General features: G+C 43.4%; 1 protein-coding gene across 3 annotated transcripts in view; it reads right to left on the reverse strand.

The window, feature by feature from the left end:
• SCN10A (sodium voltage-gated channel alpha subunit 10) overlaps positions 1–18,715 on the reverse strand; it is a 74,803-nt gene that overhangs the window by 44,722 nt on the left and 11,366 nt on the right. For all 3 annotated transcript variants that reach the window (XM_028168854.2, XM_028168853.2, XM_007191455.2), the window contains exons 4-10: positions 11,296–11,424; positions 10,616–10,707; positions 8,213–8,434; positions 7,752–7,815; positions 3,252–3,393; positions 2,912–3,109; positions 2,039–2,209 (exon numbers count right to left, since the gene is read on the reverse strand). In XM_028168854.2, the coding sequence (XP_028024655.2) occupies positions 2,039–2,209; positions 2,912–3,109; positions 3,252–3,393; positions 7,752–7,815; positions 8,213–8,434; positions 10,616–10,707; positions 11,296–11,424 (1,018 nt within the window). The remainder of the gene's footprint in view (positions 1–2,038; positions 2,210–2,911; positions 3,110–3,251; positions 3,394–7,751; positions 7,816–8,212; positions 8,435–10,615; positions 10,708–11,295; positions 11,425–18,715) is intronic.

The raw sequence follows: 18,715 nt of genomic DNA on the forward strand, positions 1-18,715 counted from the left end.
GAAAATTTTGGTCCCGTATTTGACAAGCAGTGCCTCCTTGACCACCAACTAATATTTCACAATTAACCTATTTGACAAATGGTGGACAATGAGCTCTGCATCTAAATATCGGACGTGCCTTAAAAATGCAACCTCCAAAAAAAAAAAAAAAAATGCAACCTCCAAGCAAACCAACTGGTTTCCTGTGTGTTCCCTGAAACCCCTGCTGTGTCTCTCTGCTAAGTGCTACCCCCAACCTCTCTCTCATTACTGCTAGTCAGAAAATGGCTTTTTATTAAAACTTCCTATGGTCTATTTACTACAATAACACACCCGGGAAAGAAGGAAGAGGATGCCTTATTGAATGGACTCCAGTCAATCAGTTAGCATTAAGGAAGTACCCAAACAATGCTTCCCTGTCTTTGCACAAACATGATCTCCTTTCTGCCTGGAAAATATTCCTCCCCAAACCCTCCCAGTCCTCAATTACTGGAGGACCCCCCTACTCACTATTTACTATTCACTTAAATTATCCCCTCCTCCATGAAGCCTTTCCTGATACACCCTCGCCCTCATAAGAGTAGATGTTTCCTCTTCTATTCCCCAAACACCATCTATGTGTCCCTAATAAAGCACTCAACACACAGCTATTTTTATATCTTCCTCTTCCACCCAAATGGAAGTCCTTGGGAAGTGGACTGTGTTTTAGTCAACTCTTTATACCAAGCACCCAGTGTTGTTGAATTAACAAAACATGGTTCCTCTTTTTCCTTTTGAAGGTAAACCTAGCTGGAGACACAAGCACACAGACACACACCAGGCAACTATTGGACATCCAAGTGCTAATCTGTGTGAGGCTGACTGAATAGGAGAAATTAAAGCCCAATTCAGAGTGTCACTGACATGTCCACGGAAGCTGTGATTCATCCTGTTCCATGGTTGTCAGAGCCCTAGTCAAATCCCCTTTGAAACAGCTTCTGAACTGTGCCCTGTCCATATCAGGTGCTGCTCAAAAGAGGCAGAGCAAGAAAGGGAAGGGCACAGACTCTGATAAATGTTGAAGTGTCGGTGACACTGAGGTCAGTGTGCATGGGAGTGTGTCTGTGTATGTCCATGCACACAGAAGTCTGGGGTTGTAGAGATCCTATTCCAGAAAGTAGAACATCCTTCAGAGGAGCACAAGGAAAAGAGATCGGGAGGGAAGTGAGTGTCAGCAGCCTTGAAAAATAGCCATGTTGATCCCCTTTCCCGTACTGTTATGGTGGGATCTACTCTACCACAAAGGGCCTGTGGAAAGGGTATATTTGGGGTACATAGGACTTTCAAAGGAGAAGGAGCTGGTGGGAGGAAACTTGGTGAGTACAGGGAATCTTGGAGTAGGAGGTAGCGGGTTATGATGGTGGGGAGAATTGCTACAGGGTCTGAAGTGAGGTACTGTAGTTATTCCCAGGTTGGATTGTTATCACAGAGACAGGTGCTGGGATCTCCTGTGCCAACAGTAGGTGAGAATTTGAGCTGCAGGGGCTGAGGCATGAGGTCAGAAAGAAGCTTGTAAATGATTTCAGCACCACGAACAAGGACCCCACTCCTGCTCCAGAACTGCAGATCAGAGTGTCAGAAGGAAGCTGACCCTTGATGTCCACAGGTCCACAGACACCTCAAGGTCATCATGTTCAAGGTCACCTACAATCCAGGGTTCTTCTCCAGTGCTACTGCCTTAGAATCACCACCTACCTAACTGCCCAATCTGGAAACCTGGGAGGCATTTTGGACTTCTCCCTTCTTTTTCAACATTCCACAGCCCCAATCTTGTTGATTCCCTCAAGTCCCCATAAAAGTCTTTATAATCCACCCTCTTCCCCATCCATAATGCCCCTGTCCTAGTTTAGGCCACCATTGGTTGGGAGGCATGGCGGGCAGGGTGTGGATTATCAAAACATCCTCCTAGTCTCTGTGCCTCCAGATATCTCTCTGCTACAAACCTCTTCCCACTTCAGCATACTGTCCATGGCAGCTGGAAAGGTGGGTCACCTTTAAGGCACAAACCTGAGCCCCTTACCATTCTGTGCTCGTTGTAAGACTCAGACTGGAGTGACTTGTTGTCGTCTGTGGAGCCCTCTGCCACCCTTGGCTTCATTCTGTGCCTTCTCACACTGGCATTTTTGGAGGCCAAAGGGGATCCATTGTAGGAGTGGAGAGAGGCTGTGTCAACCCCCAGGGCTGCCAGCACCTGAAAGGAGAGAACAGCAGTATCTGGATGAGCTTAGCATAAATGTATGTCCCCCAGACATGGGGTGTCACAGAGGAGATGGCATCTAAACCAGAGGAGATCAGGATTAGGACCTGGGTGGTGGTTGGATTGAGACATGGCAGGAAGAGTCACCTCTGGGTCACCTCCCTCATTCACACCCTGTAGTAAACTCTGTTGATGCCCTGTCCAGATCTCTTTTACCAGGTCAGTACCCTCATCTCAGGCTGCTTGAATGTTAGTTACTAATGGGTTACAGCCGCAGGATTTGCAGAAAACTTTCTTTGACTATACATTTGGCTGGAGCAAGTATGGAGGTACAAAGGGCCAGCGTTCTTGCCTCCAGGTAGGGATAACCCTGTGGAACAAGTCATGCCCTGGAGCTCCCCATGAGATCAGGCCAAAGGTAGTATCTAGCTGAGGCCACTTCCTTGTTTAATTCTTCCCCTGTCCCATCCTGCTTCCTTCAGTCTCCTCCTAAGAGCACCCCTCAGTGAATCACTTGCACAGGCTCTTCATTCTTTTTTTTTTTTGTGAAAATCTAACCTAAGATGGTCCCTGAGATAAGATGAATCTTCCTATGGTTCCCTGAAGTGACAGTCTTACTCTAAGAGGCTAGTCCAGATATCTGCCCAACAATGTACAACCTGCAACAGATTTCACAAAGATCCACCCCTCACTGACCTCCTGCTCCGTCCGGAGCACCTCAAGGGCCTCCTGGAACTTCTTCTCCTTGGCTTCAATTTCATCAATGGTTGCCTGGTTCTGCTCCTCATATGCCATGGTGACCACAGCCAAGATCAAATTGACCAGGTAGAAAGATCCCAGGAAGATAACAAGCACAAAAAAAAACATATAGATTTTCCCAGAAGCCCTCAGGGTCTGCAGATTCAAAAGAAAGAAGAGAGACTTGTACCTAGAGAACTTGGGCCCCTGACATGGTCAGGGTCCTCCAGGAAGAATGTAGCCATGCAGCCAATGCCCCAGCCTCCAACCGTCTATATGGGGACATGCAGATCAATACCTGCTGGTAGAGGCGTTCCCAGGAATCCTGTGTCATGAGGCGGAACAGTGAGAGGAAAGCCCAAGCAAAGGAGTCAAAGCTGGTATAGTTAAAATCTGGGTTGTCAGATGTTTTAAGGCAGAAATAACCTTCAGGGCAGTGGCTGCAGCAAGAACAGAGAAGGTTGTCAATTGCACAGCCTCCCACTTACTGGGGGCAAGACAGTCCAGGGCTGTGGGAAGACCTGAGGGTTTGAAGTCAAAGACTGGAGTTCAAGGCCTAGCCTACCTCTTATTAGCTGAGTGACCTTGGACATTCAGTCTCTTTAGGTCTCAGTTTCTCTTGCCCATTAAATGGGGACGATAATGTTAGAGAATTACTGACTCAAACCACCCATCCTGGCCAGGTTAGAACCGCTTACGTGAGTTGTCTCACAACAAGAGGTCTCAATAAGGAACACAGAACCAACAAGCTGCCGCCAAAACCAACCAGAAGAATTTGGGAGGGGAAAAAAGGACGGAGGAGGCGCCAACCCATAATAGTCCTGCAAACCTCCCAGAAACCCTCGTGATGGAAACTGTCTTGACTGAGAGATGTGTGTGCAGCCAGGAAGGGCCCTGAGTCAGACCAAATATGGGCACAAGCAAAATGATTGGCCAGAGACAACCCAGAAAGCTAACCCCACCTCCATAAATCCTGAGACCGCGAGCCACAAGGCAGAGCAGTTCTCCTGGGTTCCCTACCCAGCTGCTGTCTGCTCAAGCACTCATTTACAAAAAAGTCTTTTATTTTGTCAATATGCACATGTTTCCTCAGACGATTCTTTTTTTTTTTTTTTTGGCTGCGTTGGGTCTTCGTCGCTGCACACGGGCTTTTCTCTAGTGGCGAGCAGGGGCTACTCTTCATTGCGGTGCGCAGGCTTCTCATTGCGGTGGCTTCTCTTGTTGTGGAGCATGGTCTCTAGGTGCACGGGCTTCAGTAGTTGTGGTACATGGGCTCAGCAGTTGTGGCTCGCGGGCTCTAGAGCGCAGGCTCAGTAGTTGTGGCACACGGGATTAGTTGCCCCGTAGCATCTAGGATCTTCCCAGACCAGGGATCAAACCCGTGTCCCCTGCATTGGCAGGCGGATTCTTAACCACTGTGCCACCAGGGAAGTCCCTACGATTCATTTCTGAGTGTTAGACAAGAGCTCATCTCGGGCCCTAGAAGAGGTACCACCCCCTCCCCGCCCCACCCTACCCTGGTAACATAATACCTTCACGTCAGTTTCATGCAAAGGGAAATTGCCTGGAGAAGGCTAGCTGGCTGCCCAGACATGACCCCATAAGATGGTGAGCTCTTTGCAAATTGACACTAGGGGAGACAGAGTCAGTAAAACCTGAGCCAGTTGGCATCACCTGCAGAGTTGTCTTTCAAAGGAGGACTCACAATTAGCCAAGTTCACTGACCAATTACATGCAACGATCAAAACACCACTTTCCAATAACTGAGCACGTACTGTGTGCCTCTCTCTCTCCTAAGTGCTTTACAAATGCTATAATTTAATCATCTCAATAATCCTTTTTTAAAAAACAGATGTGGAAGCCGGGGTTCAGAGAGAAGAAGTCAGCTGTCTAAAAGCACACAGATGCCAATGGATTTATTTAAAAGGAGAAATATAACTGTCAAGTAGTTTATGAAGACTGACCTATGAAGGAAGGCCAAATTGAAGATGACTGCCTGGTGAGCACTGGGATGGGGAGGGCTGCACTGCCCTCTCTCTCATAATAAGAGGGTGAGTTGGTATCGGGAAGCATCTCTAAGCTTGAGGCATGTGAGTGCTCCCCTGCACCCCAGTGAGATGGCCTGGTTGAGGAGACAGTAACGCCTTTTTTGTAGTTCGGGATTCTACTTCAGGATTCCTCCACCAACACCAACCCTGGGGGGTCTTCTTATTCCAGACATTCATACAAACACACATCCAGGAACCCACACAATTGATTAGGGCCTGACAACTTCATTATAACTAAATCCCAATTCTGTCTCCAACCTTGGTTGGAGATTTGCGAGTTTCCAGACTCTGTAGACCCACATATAAAGAAAGTCTCTTGGTTCTGCTCTCCCAAGGAGCTAGTTAACCCATTACTTGTAGGTTTGCTAGTTAATACTAAGGGCAGCCTATTTCTATGTCTGCCGTAGAACACCACTATAGCTGTTACACATCAACAGCTAACTGCTCAGAGAATTAAATGAGACCACAGTGCAAAGGCTCTTGCAAGGTGCCTTCAGCATAGCAAACATTGTATGTAAAATGCAGAAATAAATTTCTTGGTGTTTTTAATCTGAAGCTACCAATAAGATGGACTAGAATAATGTATGTGAAAGAATGCTGAAAATCATCAAGTATTTCCTGGTACTTGTTCTCCACTTTGAGACCCTGGACTTTCTCCCTGCAGTGTCACTGGTCAGTGAGGGCTTTTGCTCAGGGCTCTGGCTTCTCTGCAGCTCAGCACAGAACCCAGGTTCGGTGTTCACAGCATGCCTGTCAGGGCTCATTCTGCCCGTCATCTAAGCTGGCCTCTACTTAACATCCCAGCCCTATCCACTCCTTCCCCGCCTGGCCAGGACCTATGCAGCAGGATAGCTGGTCTCTCTCGGAGTTGGAGGGGGGCCCCGTGGATGGACCCCACAGCTTTACCACAGTCAGTGCATGGGCTACTGTGGAACCATCCTCATGAGAAATGCCATTATCCAGACAGGAGGAGGACACTGACGGGTCCTCGGTTTCAATTTAAGTCAAAGGCAAATGAAAACTGACATCAGAACAACCCTCTTCCTGACCTCAAGAACCAAATGCTAAGTGCATTCGTGAAGAAAGAGGCCAAGGGGCCTGTGTTGTTCAAATTCTCCTGTTAGTCCCACCCCTCAGCTCTAGCTGAGATTGTTTTCCTGGGGAGCTGATGAAGGCAGAACTCCATAAAGTTCCCACCCAACTCCACTTGTGCAATATAGGGCTGTTAGCCACTCAGGGAGGGGGTTGTGTGGGCTCGGGGTTCCAGACCCCCTCGCCATGGAGATGGGAGGGATGAGTCTTTCTGATCTGTTGCCTGATCTCTTTCTGCTCACACCTGTTCTCGTGGTCAAAGCAGCAGGCAGACCTGAGGGTCCCCCTACCCCTTTGCTTTGTCTCACATTCTGTTCTGCCATCTAAAGGCTCCATCCAAACCATCTCTTGTTCATCCAGCCTGGAGACATCCTGTTTGCCCTTCAATCTCACCTCAGTCACCACCTCTAGGACACCTTCCCTGACATCCTCCCTGCCTCACACCATCACCTCACTGTGTTTCCCCAGCCCAGGGAGCCCCTAGGACAGCACTGGTACTTCACAGCATAGCATCTTTATGTATATGCATCAGAGCTCACAAACTGGCAGATTGCTAGCTAGAATTTGCATTGCTGAAATATTTTGTTTGGCCCACAATATGTAGACATTTTCTGAGATTGGTAGCCAATGTTTATAGTTAAGAGAGTTTACATAAAAATTGAAATTTCCTGTCTCTCTTTTAAAATCTTGGACGATCTGGAAACAGTGGACCCACATTTCCACATGACAACCAAAAGCTGAACTGAGAAATGGCTACCCCTTTAGATGTGGCATGAACTCTCATGACCATGGTTCCCACCCAGCCTACTCCTCACATTTGTTGTTATGTGTCTAGCTCCTGTAAGAATTTGAAACTGCAAAGTCTGACGCATGTGTTTCTTCCTCTGCTATGTGAGGATAATGAATCCCATGTGATAGAGTTGTAATTAAATGTAGAGCATTTGATACAAAACATATTTAATAAATATTGGTTCCTTCCTGGGGCAGATTGTTTGCAAAAATGACCACAATTATTCCCATCCCTGTCTCCACACCCCTTTTAATATGATGTTGCAGGTTCTCCCAGCAACAGGTGGAGTCTATTCCCCCATTCCTTGGATCTGGACTGGCCTGTGCCTTGCTTTAGTCAATAGGATGCAACAGAAGTGACATTATGCCAGTTCTAAGCCTAGGCCTCAAGAGACCTGGAACACTTCCACTCTTTCTCTTGGAATCCTGCCTCCACTAGAAGAATAAGCCTGGGTTAGTCTGCTGGGGGGTGAGAGACCACACAGAGCAGAGACAAAACACCCCAGCTGAGGCCATCCTAGATCAGCCAGACCCCTGCTAATCTGTCCACTGTCTGCAGATGCATGAATGAGCCCAGTCAATATCAGAAGAACAGCAGGCTGATCTCAGCTCAATGTGCAGATCTGCAGAATCCTGAGCTAAGTAAATGGCTGGTGTTTTAGGCCACAAAATCTTGGGGTTGTTTGTTACACAGCAAGAACTAACTCATACACTCCCTCCTCATGAGCCTAGGATGGCAGAGGCCATGACTTATTAATTTCTACATCTTCCTCAGGACTTGCAACCCAGGCTTCACCCAGAAAAAGCTGATGACAAGAAGGAGAAAGGGCTGCTGGGCATTGGTGCTATGTCATGGCTTGGGCACTCACCCTGAATCAGATCCATTGCCACACAGTAAGGGATCAGAAGTGCCTGGTTTGTTGGTGTAGAAATCTGCAAAATAAAGGAAGAAGTGAAAGCCTCACATGGTTCTCAACCCTCAACTCAAGCCTTGAGTGGTGAAAGCAACTCCTGAGTCTTCTGCCGGAGTGAGGAGAGAGCCCTTGGCCACCTGCCCTCATTGGATATGCTGGGACGCCTGGAAGGGAAATGTCTCATCTGGGAAGAGAAAAGCTGAGCAGTGGCTTCAGCTTTGAGCCTCCTCCAGCAGAGGAAGAATGACCTGCCTCTGGATTTATAGCTCATTTCCTTGTAGAAGGAAATTTGGCAACAGAGAATGGGGAGCCCAAAAGTAAAACACAACTCATGAGAAGCATTTCAGCAGAAAAGAGGAATCAAAATATATGTCTATACAGGTATGCAGGAGCTTCACACCCCCTGCCAACCAGACCTGGGTCCCTATGACAGAAATTCCACTCCCGTTTTTCATGAGAAGAGTAATTGGTCGTCTCGTTGACAACTGTGCAATTCTTGACACATTTGTTCTTGAGGTTGCCCTTGAAGAGCTGCAGGCCCACCAGGGCAAAGACACTCAGGCAGAAGATGGTGAGGATGGTCACGTCAGCCAGCTTCCTCACCGAGTGGATCAGGGCTCCCACGATGACCTTCAGCCCTGTGGGAAGATGACACTGATACTCTCATGTGGATGAGGTGCCACACACAGAACACACACGTATGCCTGGCACGCTTGCATCTTAGCCATCCTACCCTCTCACTACACACAGGTGTGAGGTATTTTACAAACTCTAGGGCAGTTCCAAGCCCAGTTTCTCATCTGAACCTTGCAATAAGCCTGAGAGGCAGGCAGGCAGAGATTATTGTCCCATTGTAAAGATGAAGCAACTGAGATCCAGGCAATGCATTTCATCTTAAAGCTAATAAATTCTGGAGAGTAGCAATTTAATTTAAAAAATAATTGATGAGTACCTGCTATGTTCCAAGCACTACACTAGGCGTGAGGCTACTAACTTCATTCCAGTCATTTGGTATCTGTTTTTCTGTCCTTATCTCAGTCCTGGGAGGCAGCTCAAGGCTGGGGACACACATACCTCAGTGTGTGTGAGAGTGTGTGTGTGAGTGTGTGTGTGAGTGAAAGAAAGAGAGAAAAGGAGGAGGAGGAGGAGGAAGGAAGGAGGGAGGGAGGGGGAGAGAGAGACATGCAAGGGAGATAGAATGAGACAGAGATGCAAGACACAGAAATGAACATAACAGTGTGAAGCCATGAGAGACACTGAGAGTCACTTAGGAAGAAACAGAGACTCTGAGAAGGAGCACAGCTAGCAGCAAAGATGGGGCCCCTGCTTGTTTAAGGAAAGATGATTTTCTGCTCTGGCAAAGGAAATCACCTTCTTCGGGAAAGCAGCTTCCCAAGTAACAGAAAGAGCTCTGACCAGGGAAGCAGACTGCGATCTAGCCTTGCATTGTCATTTTGGTCAACAAATAACCCACTGAGCACCCCCTGCCCCATGTGGTCCCCTCTGGGAGCCGAGCAATGGTTAAGGCACTGGCCTGTGGTGGGGCTGTCTGATGAGTGAGGGGAAACTCCATAGCATTATTGAGCAGGTGGGCACACAGAGGAACAGCCCCTCACAGAAGCCTGGGAGTGGGGGTAGGATGGGGTGGAGGGTGGGGAAGATGGGAAGGACCAGGGAGTCTCCTTGAGGAGGTCAGAGTGTGGCAGAGCCCTGAGGATGCATATGAGTTGAGTGAAGAGAGGAGGAGGGATTTCCTGACAGAGGAGCAGCATGGCCCAGGACTGGGCAATGAGCAAAAGCTTTGAGTGTCTGTGAAACCACAGGCAGATTCTGGAATGTGGTGTGAGGTGGGTACAGGAGAGAGATGAGGCAGGGAGAGGAGGAGGGTCAGGACAGGCCAGGTCCTGTAAACAAGACTCAGGGTCTTCCTGGCTGGGAGTAGGTGAGAGAGGTACCAAGCAGCAGAACTGACTACTTATTGCTGTGATTTTCTTCATGAAGAAGCTTGTCCAGTGGAAGTTGGCAAAGACTTTTCAGTCGTTCCCTGCAGAACTAGTCACAGAACCATGGAAAGGGACTTCCACTCTAGCGTGAGTATTTCTGTTTCCCAGATGAGGGCATGGGTTCTCAGGGGTGAGGGAGGGGAGATAACCCATCAGGCCACAAGGGAGAAGCACTGAGTCCCATCTCAGCACTGTTACCTGGTCTCTGGCCTCACTATCCCCTCCATCAACCCAGTGGGAGATGAGGAGTATCACTGGGCTACTTATTGGAGGCCCGGTAAGATGAGCCCTGGTACACTATTTTTGTTTCTGAATTGTCTGTAATCAAGAATTGTCTAATTATTTTCTCTTCTGTGGGTCCAAAGACAGGGCTGAGGCCCAAATTTTCAGATCCATGGAAATGGGGAAGATCTCATCAGAGCCTAGGACTGCCTTTTTCCTTCTTCACTGTTTCCAAGTTTACATTTTGGTTTAAAGTATAAATGAGAATCTGACTGGAGGCTTGCCTGAACCCCACAATGAGAACATAAAATGAGGACTTGACCTTCTTGTCCTTTATGGACACCATGGGGTACTGTGGACAGAGTGTTGGCTGAGAATCAGGACATGAGGTTTCCAAGTCACAAATGCCTCTAGTGATGAGGATTTGGTATTGTGTTTTCTACTCTCTGGGCCTCAGTTTCTTTGTCTCTTAAATGGGGACAGTAGTCCATGTCCCGGAAATTTATAGGGCTCTTGTGAAAATCAAAGTGGGACATTAGGCTTTGGAAACCAACATAAGCTCTATGAGTAAATGTGCTGGTTATAGCGGCTCACCTGGGATCACAGACACTGTTTTTAAAGCTCTAAGGACTCTGAACGTCCGCAGGCCTGAGATCCCTCGGAGATCTATGGCTTCACCAACATACCTGTAGGACCAGAAGTCAGTCAGCATCTCTGCAAGAAGAGGTACTTGGGAATTAATGCAGCATAAATAAGGACAATTTTGGGTAACACCAGCCTAGGAAGGACCCAGAACAGACACTGAGAATCTACTAGCACTTCCACTTATAGACTGACATGAACACTGATTTAATTAAGGCAATATTTTCCAGAATGGCCCCTTTGAGAAGATGCATTGTGATCTAAAAGGCTCCATGTGCTACATGTGTGGATGGATATTCAAGCATGTGGGCGTGGCCAACCAGTCTTCTCAGGCACTGGTTCTCAGGTAAAGACCTTCATATCTGGTAGGTACAAGGCTGAGCCTTGTCTGATCCACTTAGACAGGCCAGTTATCAGCTCAGATCTGAGGTCTCCAACTTCTCCCTGAGTGTATGGGACTAACCCTAGAAAATGACTCCCAAAGCAACAGTCTTTGGCAAAGAAACCCTAAGCCACACAGTCCCGAATGAGGAAGCTGGACAGAGATAAGGAAACACCCCCAGAATGCAGCCTGGACACACCTACAAGCCCTACACAGATGCACATACACGTCAGTGTGGAGAAATACTCACGCCAGGGTGATGACACTAAAATCCAGCCAGTTCCAAGGATCTCGCAGGTAAGTGAACTCATTTAGACAAAATCCTCTTGCCAGTATCTTTATCAAGGCTTCAAAGGTGTAAATGACAGTGAAGACATACCTCGGAGGGAAGGTGGAGAGGGAGTATTAACTGTGCCTTGGAGAGAGCTCAGAGGGACAGCGGCTGTGATTGTTCCAAAGGAGAACGTGCAAAGATCATCTCCAAGGTGGGGAAGGGGAAGAAGGGAAGGTAGGGAGATGAGACGCAGGCGGAGGAACTCAGAGTCACACATACGGGTGGGGTGGGATGATCGGCAGCCTCTGCTGCTCTGAAGGTAGGCAGAGGGCGATGGCAGGTGAGAACCTCTGGCACCATGAGGTTCAGAACAAAGTTCCTCCTGTTCCATGAGGTTCCCCGAGGCTTTCTGCCCTGAGGGAAGCTGGCAACTCCTCTCTCAACTTGTTGATGGCTGAAAATATGGAAGAGGGAGGAGGCCCAACTACAACTCTCCTCTCCAAACTTCTCTACTTCTGACTCTTTTCTTCTCATACCGTGCCTGGTCTGCCAGCATTTCTGGCCTCAGGGGTCCTGGTCTGTTTACTGTCTAAGGCAGTAAACAACTAGGTGTCATGGAAGAAAAAAGCATCAGAGTTCACACACATTTTCTCAGGAGGATGGATCCTGTTAGAGGAAGTCATCTCAAAACAGCCACTCTGCTGGGCACTTTGTGGGTTTGGATTTGAAGAGATGGATCTGAAGCTTAGGTTGAGAGTAGGGTAGTGTTTCTCAAGTGTTCAGAATCCCTCCATCACCAACAGCAGTGGTTCTCAGACTCTAGCACACATCTGACCCCCTGGAGAGCTTGTTCAAGTATCTGATTTCTGGGCTGCACGTCCAGAGTTTCTGACTCGGTAAGTCTGGGGTAGGGCCCAAGAATTTGTATTTCTCCCAAGTTCCCAGGATGGCCTGAGGAACTACCCTTTTGGAACCACCGACCAAAGAGATTCAGATGCATGAATAAATCACACCTAATTTTGGATACATCACATTTTTTAAATTATAAAATTCTAAATGTAAACCCTGGTATGAAAAATGAAAAGACTTTTGATTAAATATGGCAGATTGAAGACATGTATTTACCTCCAACCTTTTGGAAATCCTTCTTAAATGATAGTAAAAAGAATTTTTTAAAAAGCATAAATTCACTAGGGCAATGATAATGGAGAACATAACAGCACTCTGGAAATTAGAGTGAACACGAATGAGTGGTAACTGACAGAGCAGACCCTAGAAAGCTGAAACCTTAGCTGGAAGTAGGGAGTTTCCAGAAGCAAGCCAACCCACATGGCAGAGCTGCTTAGGACTTAGGGATGCTAAATACCTCTGAAAGTGGGGCCTGGGGAGACAGTGGCAAGAGGGGCTAAAAGGGCAGTTTGAAAATCTTTACAAGAAGCAGTTGGGCTTTCTAAATCCCACTCCACACCAACCATTCAGGGAGGAACTGCCTCCTCTGATCTGGAAATAGACTGGATTGAACAAGAGGGAGAGAGTTGCATCCTGAAACAGGGGTATAAAGGAAAAATTTACATATGTACTAAAAGGCAGACAACCTTCCCACCCACCCACTTCTTCCCCTCAGTAAGTTCCTAGAAGCCTGTGAGTCAGGTTAACAGCTCAAGAAGTTGCTGCACTTTTAATATGGACAGCCAGCCAATGAGCATCAGGAATCTGAAGGCTACTTCTAACACCAAAGACTAAAAGAACTAAACAGGAAAGAAAGAAAAAGAAAAAAAGACAATGCAGATCGAAGAAGAAGAGTCAGGAAAAAACCCTTATCATTAATATTTTTAGAGAGTTAAGAGATGAGAAGATACTGGATACATATAGAAGGCTCTAACAAGAATATTCAAAGAACAAAAGAGAACTTCTGAAAACAAAAATATGATAAAAAAAGTAAAACATTAATATAAGGGCTAGAAATAAAGTTGAGGAAATCTCACAGAAAGTGGAACAAAAAGAAATAAATAAGATGTGATTAAAAATATGAAAATTAGAGAATTAGACTAATAGGTACAATGTCTGATTAATAGGAGATCTAGGGATTTCCCTGGCGGCCCAGTGGTTAAGACTCCGCTCTCTCAATGCAGCAGGCATGGGTTCAATCCATGGTCAGGGGACTAAGATCCCACATGCTGTGCAGTGGCCAAAAAAAAAAAAAAAATAGGAGATCTAGAAAGAAATAGAGAAGGAAATAGACAGGAGAAAATTACCAAAGAAATAATATAAGAAAATTTCCCTAAACTGAAGGATCTAAATATTCAGCTAAAATACCCATGTGTTCAGGAAAATGAATGAAAAAGGTTCATATCAAGGCACAACATCACAAAATTTGAGAACACTGTACACAAAGAGAAGAGCCTAACTTTTTCTGAAGGAGTGAAAATCACAGGTCACATACAAAAGATTGAGAATCAAAATACCGTCAGATTTCTTAATAGCAAAATTGGAGGTTATAAGACAGTAGAACAATGTCTTCAAAATTTTGAGGAAAATAATTTCTAATTTATAGTTGTTTCCCCAGCTAAACTGTTTAGATGAGGGTAGAATAAAGATATGCCAAGTCTCAGAAAATTTATTTCCCATCTACCCATCTAAGAAAGTTACCAGAGGATATGTTCCACCAAAACAAGGAAGTAAACAATAACGAGGAAGATATGGGATGCAGGGGAGTGACAAATGGAATCCAAAAGAGGATGGACAAGGAAAAATCTCTGGAAAAGAGCTGTACATCAGGCCTAGGGAACATCTAGACCAGATTGAGGCAGGAGTTGTGGGACTCTAAGAAGGATTTCCCCAAGAAAAATGGAAACTGATGGATAATCTGATACATTCAAGTAAATTTAAGCAATAATTAAACCTCTGGAGAAGAATTTAGTGATAAATATACAGAAAACTGAGCAATTGAAGAAATGAAATTCTTATTAACTCCAGAGAAAGCAAAAACATTGTGCAAAAAGTATACTGCATGATACAGCTATGAATAGTATTTGCTTAGCAATACTATTATATAATCATATATGTAGTCAGACAATGTACATATTGTCTGATTATCTAACCAAAAATTATGATATAACTATAATGGGAAGAGGAGTGTGAGAGAAAATGAGTGTTTGTATGTGGACCTAATCCCTTTTTTTTTCCATAACAGAAAGCTAATAGATAATATCTAATGAGGAAAAATTAAAAAAAATAGTAGTCTGAGTATATTTTTAGAGCTAGAGAGGTATCAGAAGAAAGCAGTAAACAAATGGTGAGAGTGGTTTCCTCTGGAAATATGGGATTAGGTGTGAGGAGATGAGAAACATGAAATTGCTGTTTTTGTTATAATCTTTATGGAGCTATGTGACCTTTTAAACCATGGATCTGTATATCTTAAATAAAAGTAAAAATCAAATTTAAAAGTGCATAGCAGTAATGTTTCTTTCCTATCTGTGAGAGGAGAAATAGTGTTTGAAATCATTCACAAAGAAATCTATATCTGGCTGGGTAGCTGCTTGAGCTGTCAGCTGCCATAGCTTGTCGGGTTTCCCCCCACTCTTTATGTTTTCTAAATTAGAAAATCTTAACTCAGAATTATAGGTTGTTGGGAAGCTTTGACAGATATTTTGGCCTTTCAGGTCAAATGCAGATCCAGAAATTATGGAGAGAGTTCTCTCCAAAGACTATTTTCAGTGTTTCACCAGAGGACAAGTGTCCCAGCTTAGTGCCGCTGAAAGCTAGAAGGTTAAAGGTCTCAGCTTGGGAGACAGCAGCTGATGGAGTCCCATCCTCTCTCTGGTGACATTTGGCTCACAAGGTATTTCTGCATGTTCAGTTGTAGCATTTGGATGTGATTTTTAATATGCAAAGACATATCTTAAGTGTTTTTCCTGATGAATGAAGAAAATCATTGGTACTGGGGAAAAGTCAAACTCTCAGCCTCTGAGCCATTTGCACCACTGTTCAGTTTTAAGAAGTCATGATGTCTAATCATTTAAAAATTCTGATATTTAGGCCCTGAAGTCAAAGATCCAGACTATTCAAAATCCTAAATGTATTACTGAGACATGCCATGTGTATTCACAGAAATAGTCATTTTAAAAGATTTAATTCCTTGCTGGAAAACACTGCAAACCTTTTCTTGCTTGCCAGCCAGAGCAATTCAGTGTAGAAAAGCATCCTGTACTCACTTGTTTCAGCCCTGTAGGCTGAAGAAACATACACTAAGTGGCCACAATCAGTTTGTAATCACAACTTCCATGATGTCCCTCAACAGCGAATCAGGGTCTGGAAGTATGCTATGGACCCTTGCTATTTTCACAAATAATGTACATACCACATTGGAAGCAACATCTTCCATTGGTATAGCGATGCCCTTCCTTGCTGACCATCTAGCTGGAGCTTCTTCAATATCAATTCAACTATCTTTTCTTTTTAATTGTGGTAAAATACATATAAAATTTACTACTTTGACCCACCTTTAAGTATACAATTCAGTGGCAATAAGTGCATTCACAAAATTGTGCAACCATAACCACTATCCATCTCCAGAACTTTTTCATCATCCCAAACAGAAACTCTGTACTCATTAAACAACTACTCCCCATTCCTCCCTCCCCTGCTCCCTGGCAACCTCTGTTCTACTTTCTGTCTCCATAAATTTGCCTATTCTAGGTACCTCACATAAGTGGAATCATACAATATTAGTCCATTTTGTGTCTGGCTAATTTTACTTAGCATAATATTTTAAAGGTTCATCCATGTTGTGGCATATATCAGAATCTCATTCATTTTTCAAGCTGAATATTCTGTTGTATGCACATACCACATTTTGTTTATCCATTTATCTGTTGATGGACATTTACCCATTTATCTGTTGATGGGACATTTGGAAACAACCTTTTGACTACAGTGAATAATACTGCTATGAACATTGGTGTAGAAGCTAACGTCCCTTTTTAACTCTGTTTCATAGTTTACAAACTAATCTTTAATTAAATCAGAAATCTCGTCTTTTCAAATCAGCTTCATGATAAATAGGACAAAAAGTCATTGACCACTTCTCTCACATATATGGTGAAACTATACTGACAACTGATTTATTCACAATTTTATTCAACTATAAAGTACAATGTCTGCTTGTTTACATACATAACAGTCATTGATTTTTAAATGCCAGTCACATTATAAGAAATCCAATATTTCTGATGAAGGAATTCTATCGATTATTTCTCGCTTTTTTTCCAACTACAATATTTGTCATTGATTTTGAAGCTGGTTTCATATCTTACTGGCAAGGGTATAATTGTGCTTGTTTTTGCTATGAGGGCAAATGATGACTCTATGGTTTTCATGTCTTTCAACTTTAACATCGAATTTTGACAATTTTGTACTGGAAATCCTTATTTTATATTTGTACTAGAGATAGTCAGTTGGTTTAAAAGTGAGGTTGATAAACTTTATTAGAAAATAATATGGAAGTTTTGGTAGCTTTCTATTATTACTTGATAAAATGTTGAGATAATAACTTAGGTACTAGAATAAAAGGCTCATTGATCCAATAAAATTTAATTATCATTATTCATTGTCATGCTCCCTGTTTTTTTATTTATTTTTGATCTGCTTTTGTGAGATTATCCACATCCATTGCCCACTTGTCTCATGACATACAGATTCAAGCTTTATGTTTGTGACAGGGTCCATTCATTACTTATAGGATTTATTTTTCTATTTTCATCACTATTGTTATATTTCTGCAAACCACTTTTGAAATGATGGTTCATTTTCTGAATTGTAATATTATGTAATGGTAAAGATGAGAAATGCAAGTTTAACAAATGTAAATGTAATGTCATAGGACAATAAAATACGTTAAGATAAAGTACCCATGATTAACTCCATGTTAACCAGTATGAACTGTCAGTCCTTGAAGTTCATACACTGCTCTAAAGAACATGAAAAGTCAGAAATTCTATGTAAATTACAAATAATCTTACATTTCAGATTTTTAAATTATCTGTGCATAAAATGATTGCATTGCTTTTTCTTCTGACTCTGTCAAATGTTTTAGAGGCTACTGAGAGACTTCTAGTGACCAGTAGAGATCCTTCTATCACTTATCGAGAAACGCTGCAGGGGATAGAGAGCTGAATTGCTCTGCAGAACAGAGTGAGAATTTGGAGTTCTCAGGGACAACAGAGAAAGAAGACAGTGAGGCAGAGGGATGGAAAAGCAACCCAAAGGGACAGCTTATGAGAGAAGATTATAAGTCAGCCTCATTTACCAAGATAGGTCAAATGAAATGCTGGCAAACTGAATCTAGCATTGATTAAGCTAGAACCATTAACAGAGATTAGCAAATTTATTAATGTAACCTACTATATTAACAGATAAAAGACTATTTGATAATCTTAATAAATACAGAAATATTGATAAAAACCAACACTCATTCAAAATGAAACTCTTAAACTAGAAGTGAAAAGAAATTCCCATAACTTGATAAGGAGTAATTATGAGAATCCCATAGTTATCATGATAATAGTGAAATATTAGATGCATATTATTTAGAATCAAGAACAAAAGAAATATGCTCACTATTATAGCTTCAGTTCAGCACTGTGATGAAAGTCCTGGCGAGTTCAATAAGACAGGAAAAATAAACAAGTGGTAAAAGAATCATAAAGGAAGAAACAAGTTCATCATTATTTGCAGATGATACACTTGTTTAAATAGGAATTGTTAAAGAGTTCTGCAAGGTTGCTGAATGCAAAACCAATGTACAGAAATTTAATAACATTAATTTATTTTAGCAATAAAAATAAATATTCAAAAGGGCAAGCAAAATGATAATGTACCTAGAGACAGGATATATAAGAACTTTATAGAAGGTGTCAAATGTTACGGAGGAATATAAAAGAAGGCATATATATATTGGGAGATACAATTATATATGTCAATGTGGCAGTTCTCCCTGTGGTAATAGATAAATTCAATGCATTTACAATCAAAGTTTCAACAGAGTTGTAAGACAAGAACTTGAAAATCTGACCCTTAAATTGATATGGAAAAGTAAAGAAACAGGAAGAACCAAGATAATTTTAAAGACAAATAAGGAGGGGTGTTATGATCAACCAGGTCAAATCTTACTATAAAGCTTTTAGATTGTATGGTGTTGACTCAAGGAGTGACAAATAGCTTACTAGGAAAACAGACTTGAGTATGCATGGGAATCTGGTGCATGACAGAGGTAGTAGAAGGAACCACTAGAGAAATGATAATCTATTAAAATTGGTGTTGGAATAATCTTTATGGAAAAATATGAGAAGCCTATCACATATCATACACATACACACAAAAGTCTGGGAGGATGAAT

Source organism: Balaenoptera acutorostrata, chromosome 10 (assembly GCF_949987535.1).
Source record: "Balaenoptera acutorostrata chromosome 10, mBalAcu1.1, whole genome shotgun sequence".
Lineage (NCBI taxonomy): Eukaryota > Metazoa > Chordata > Mammalia > Artiodactyla > Balaenopteridae > Balaenoptera > Balaenoptera acutorostrata.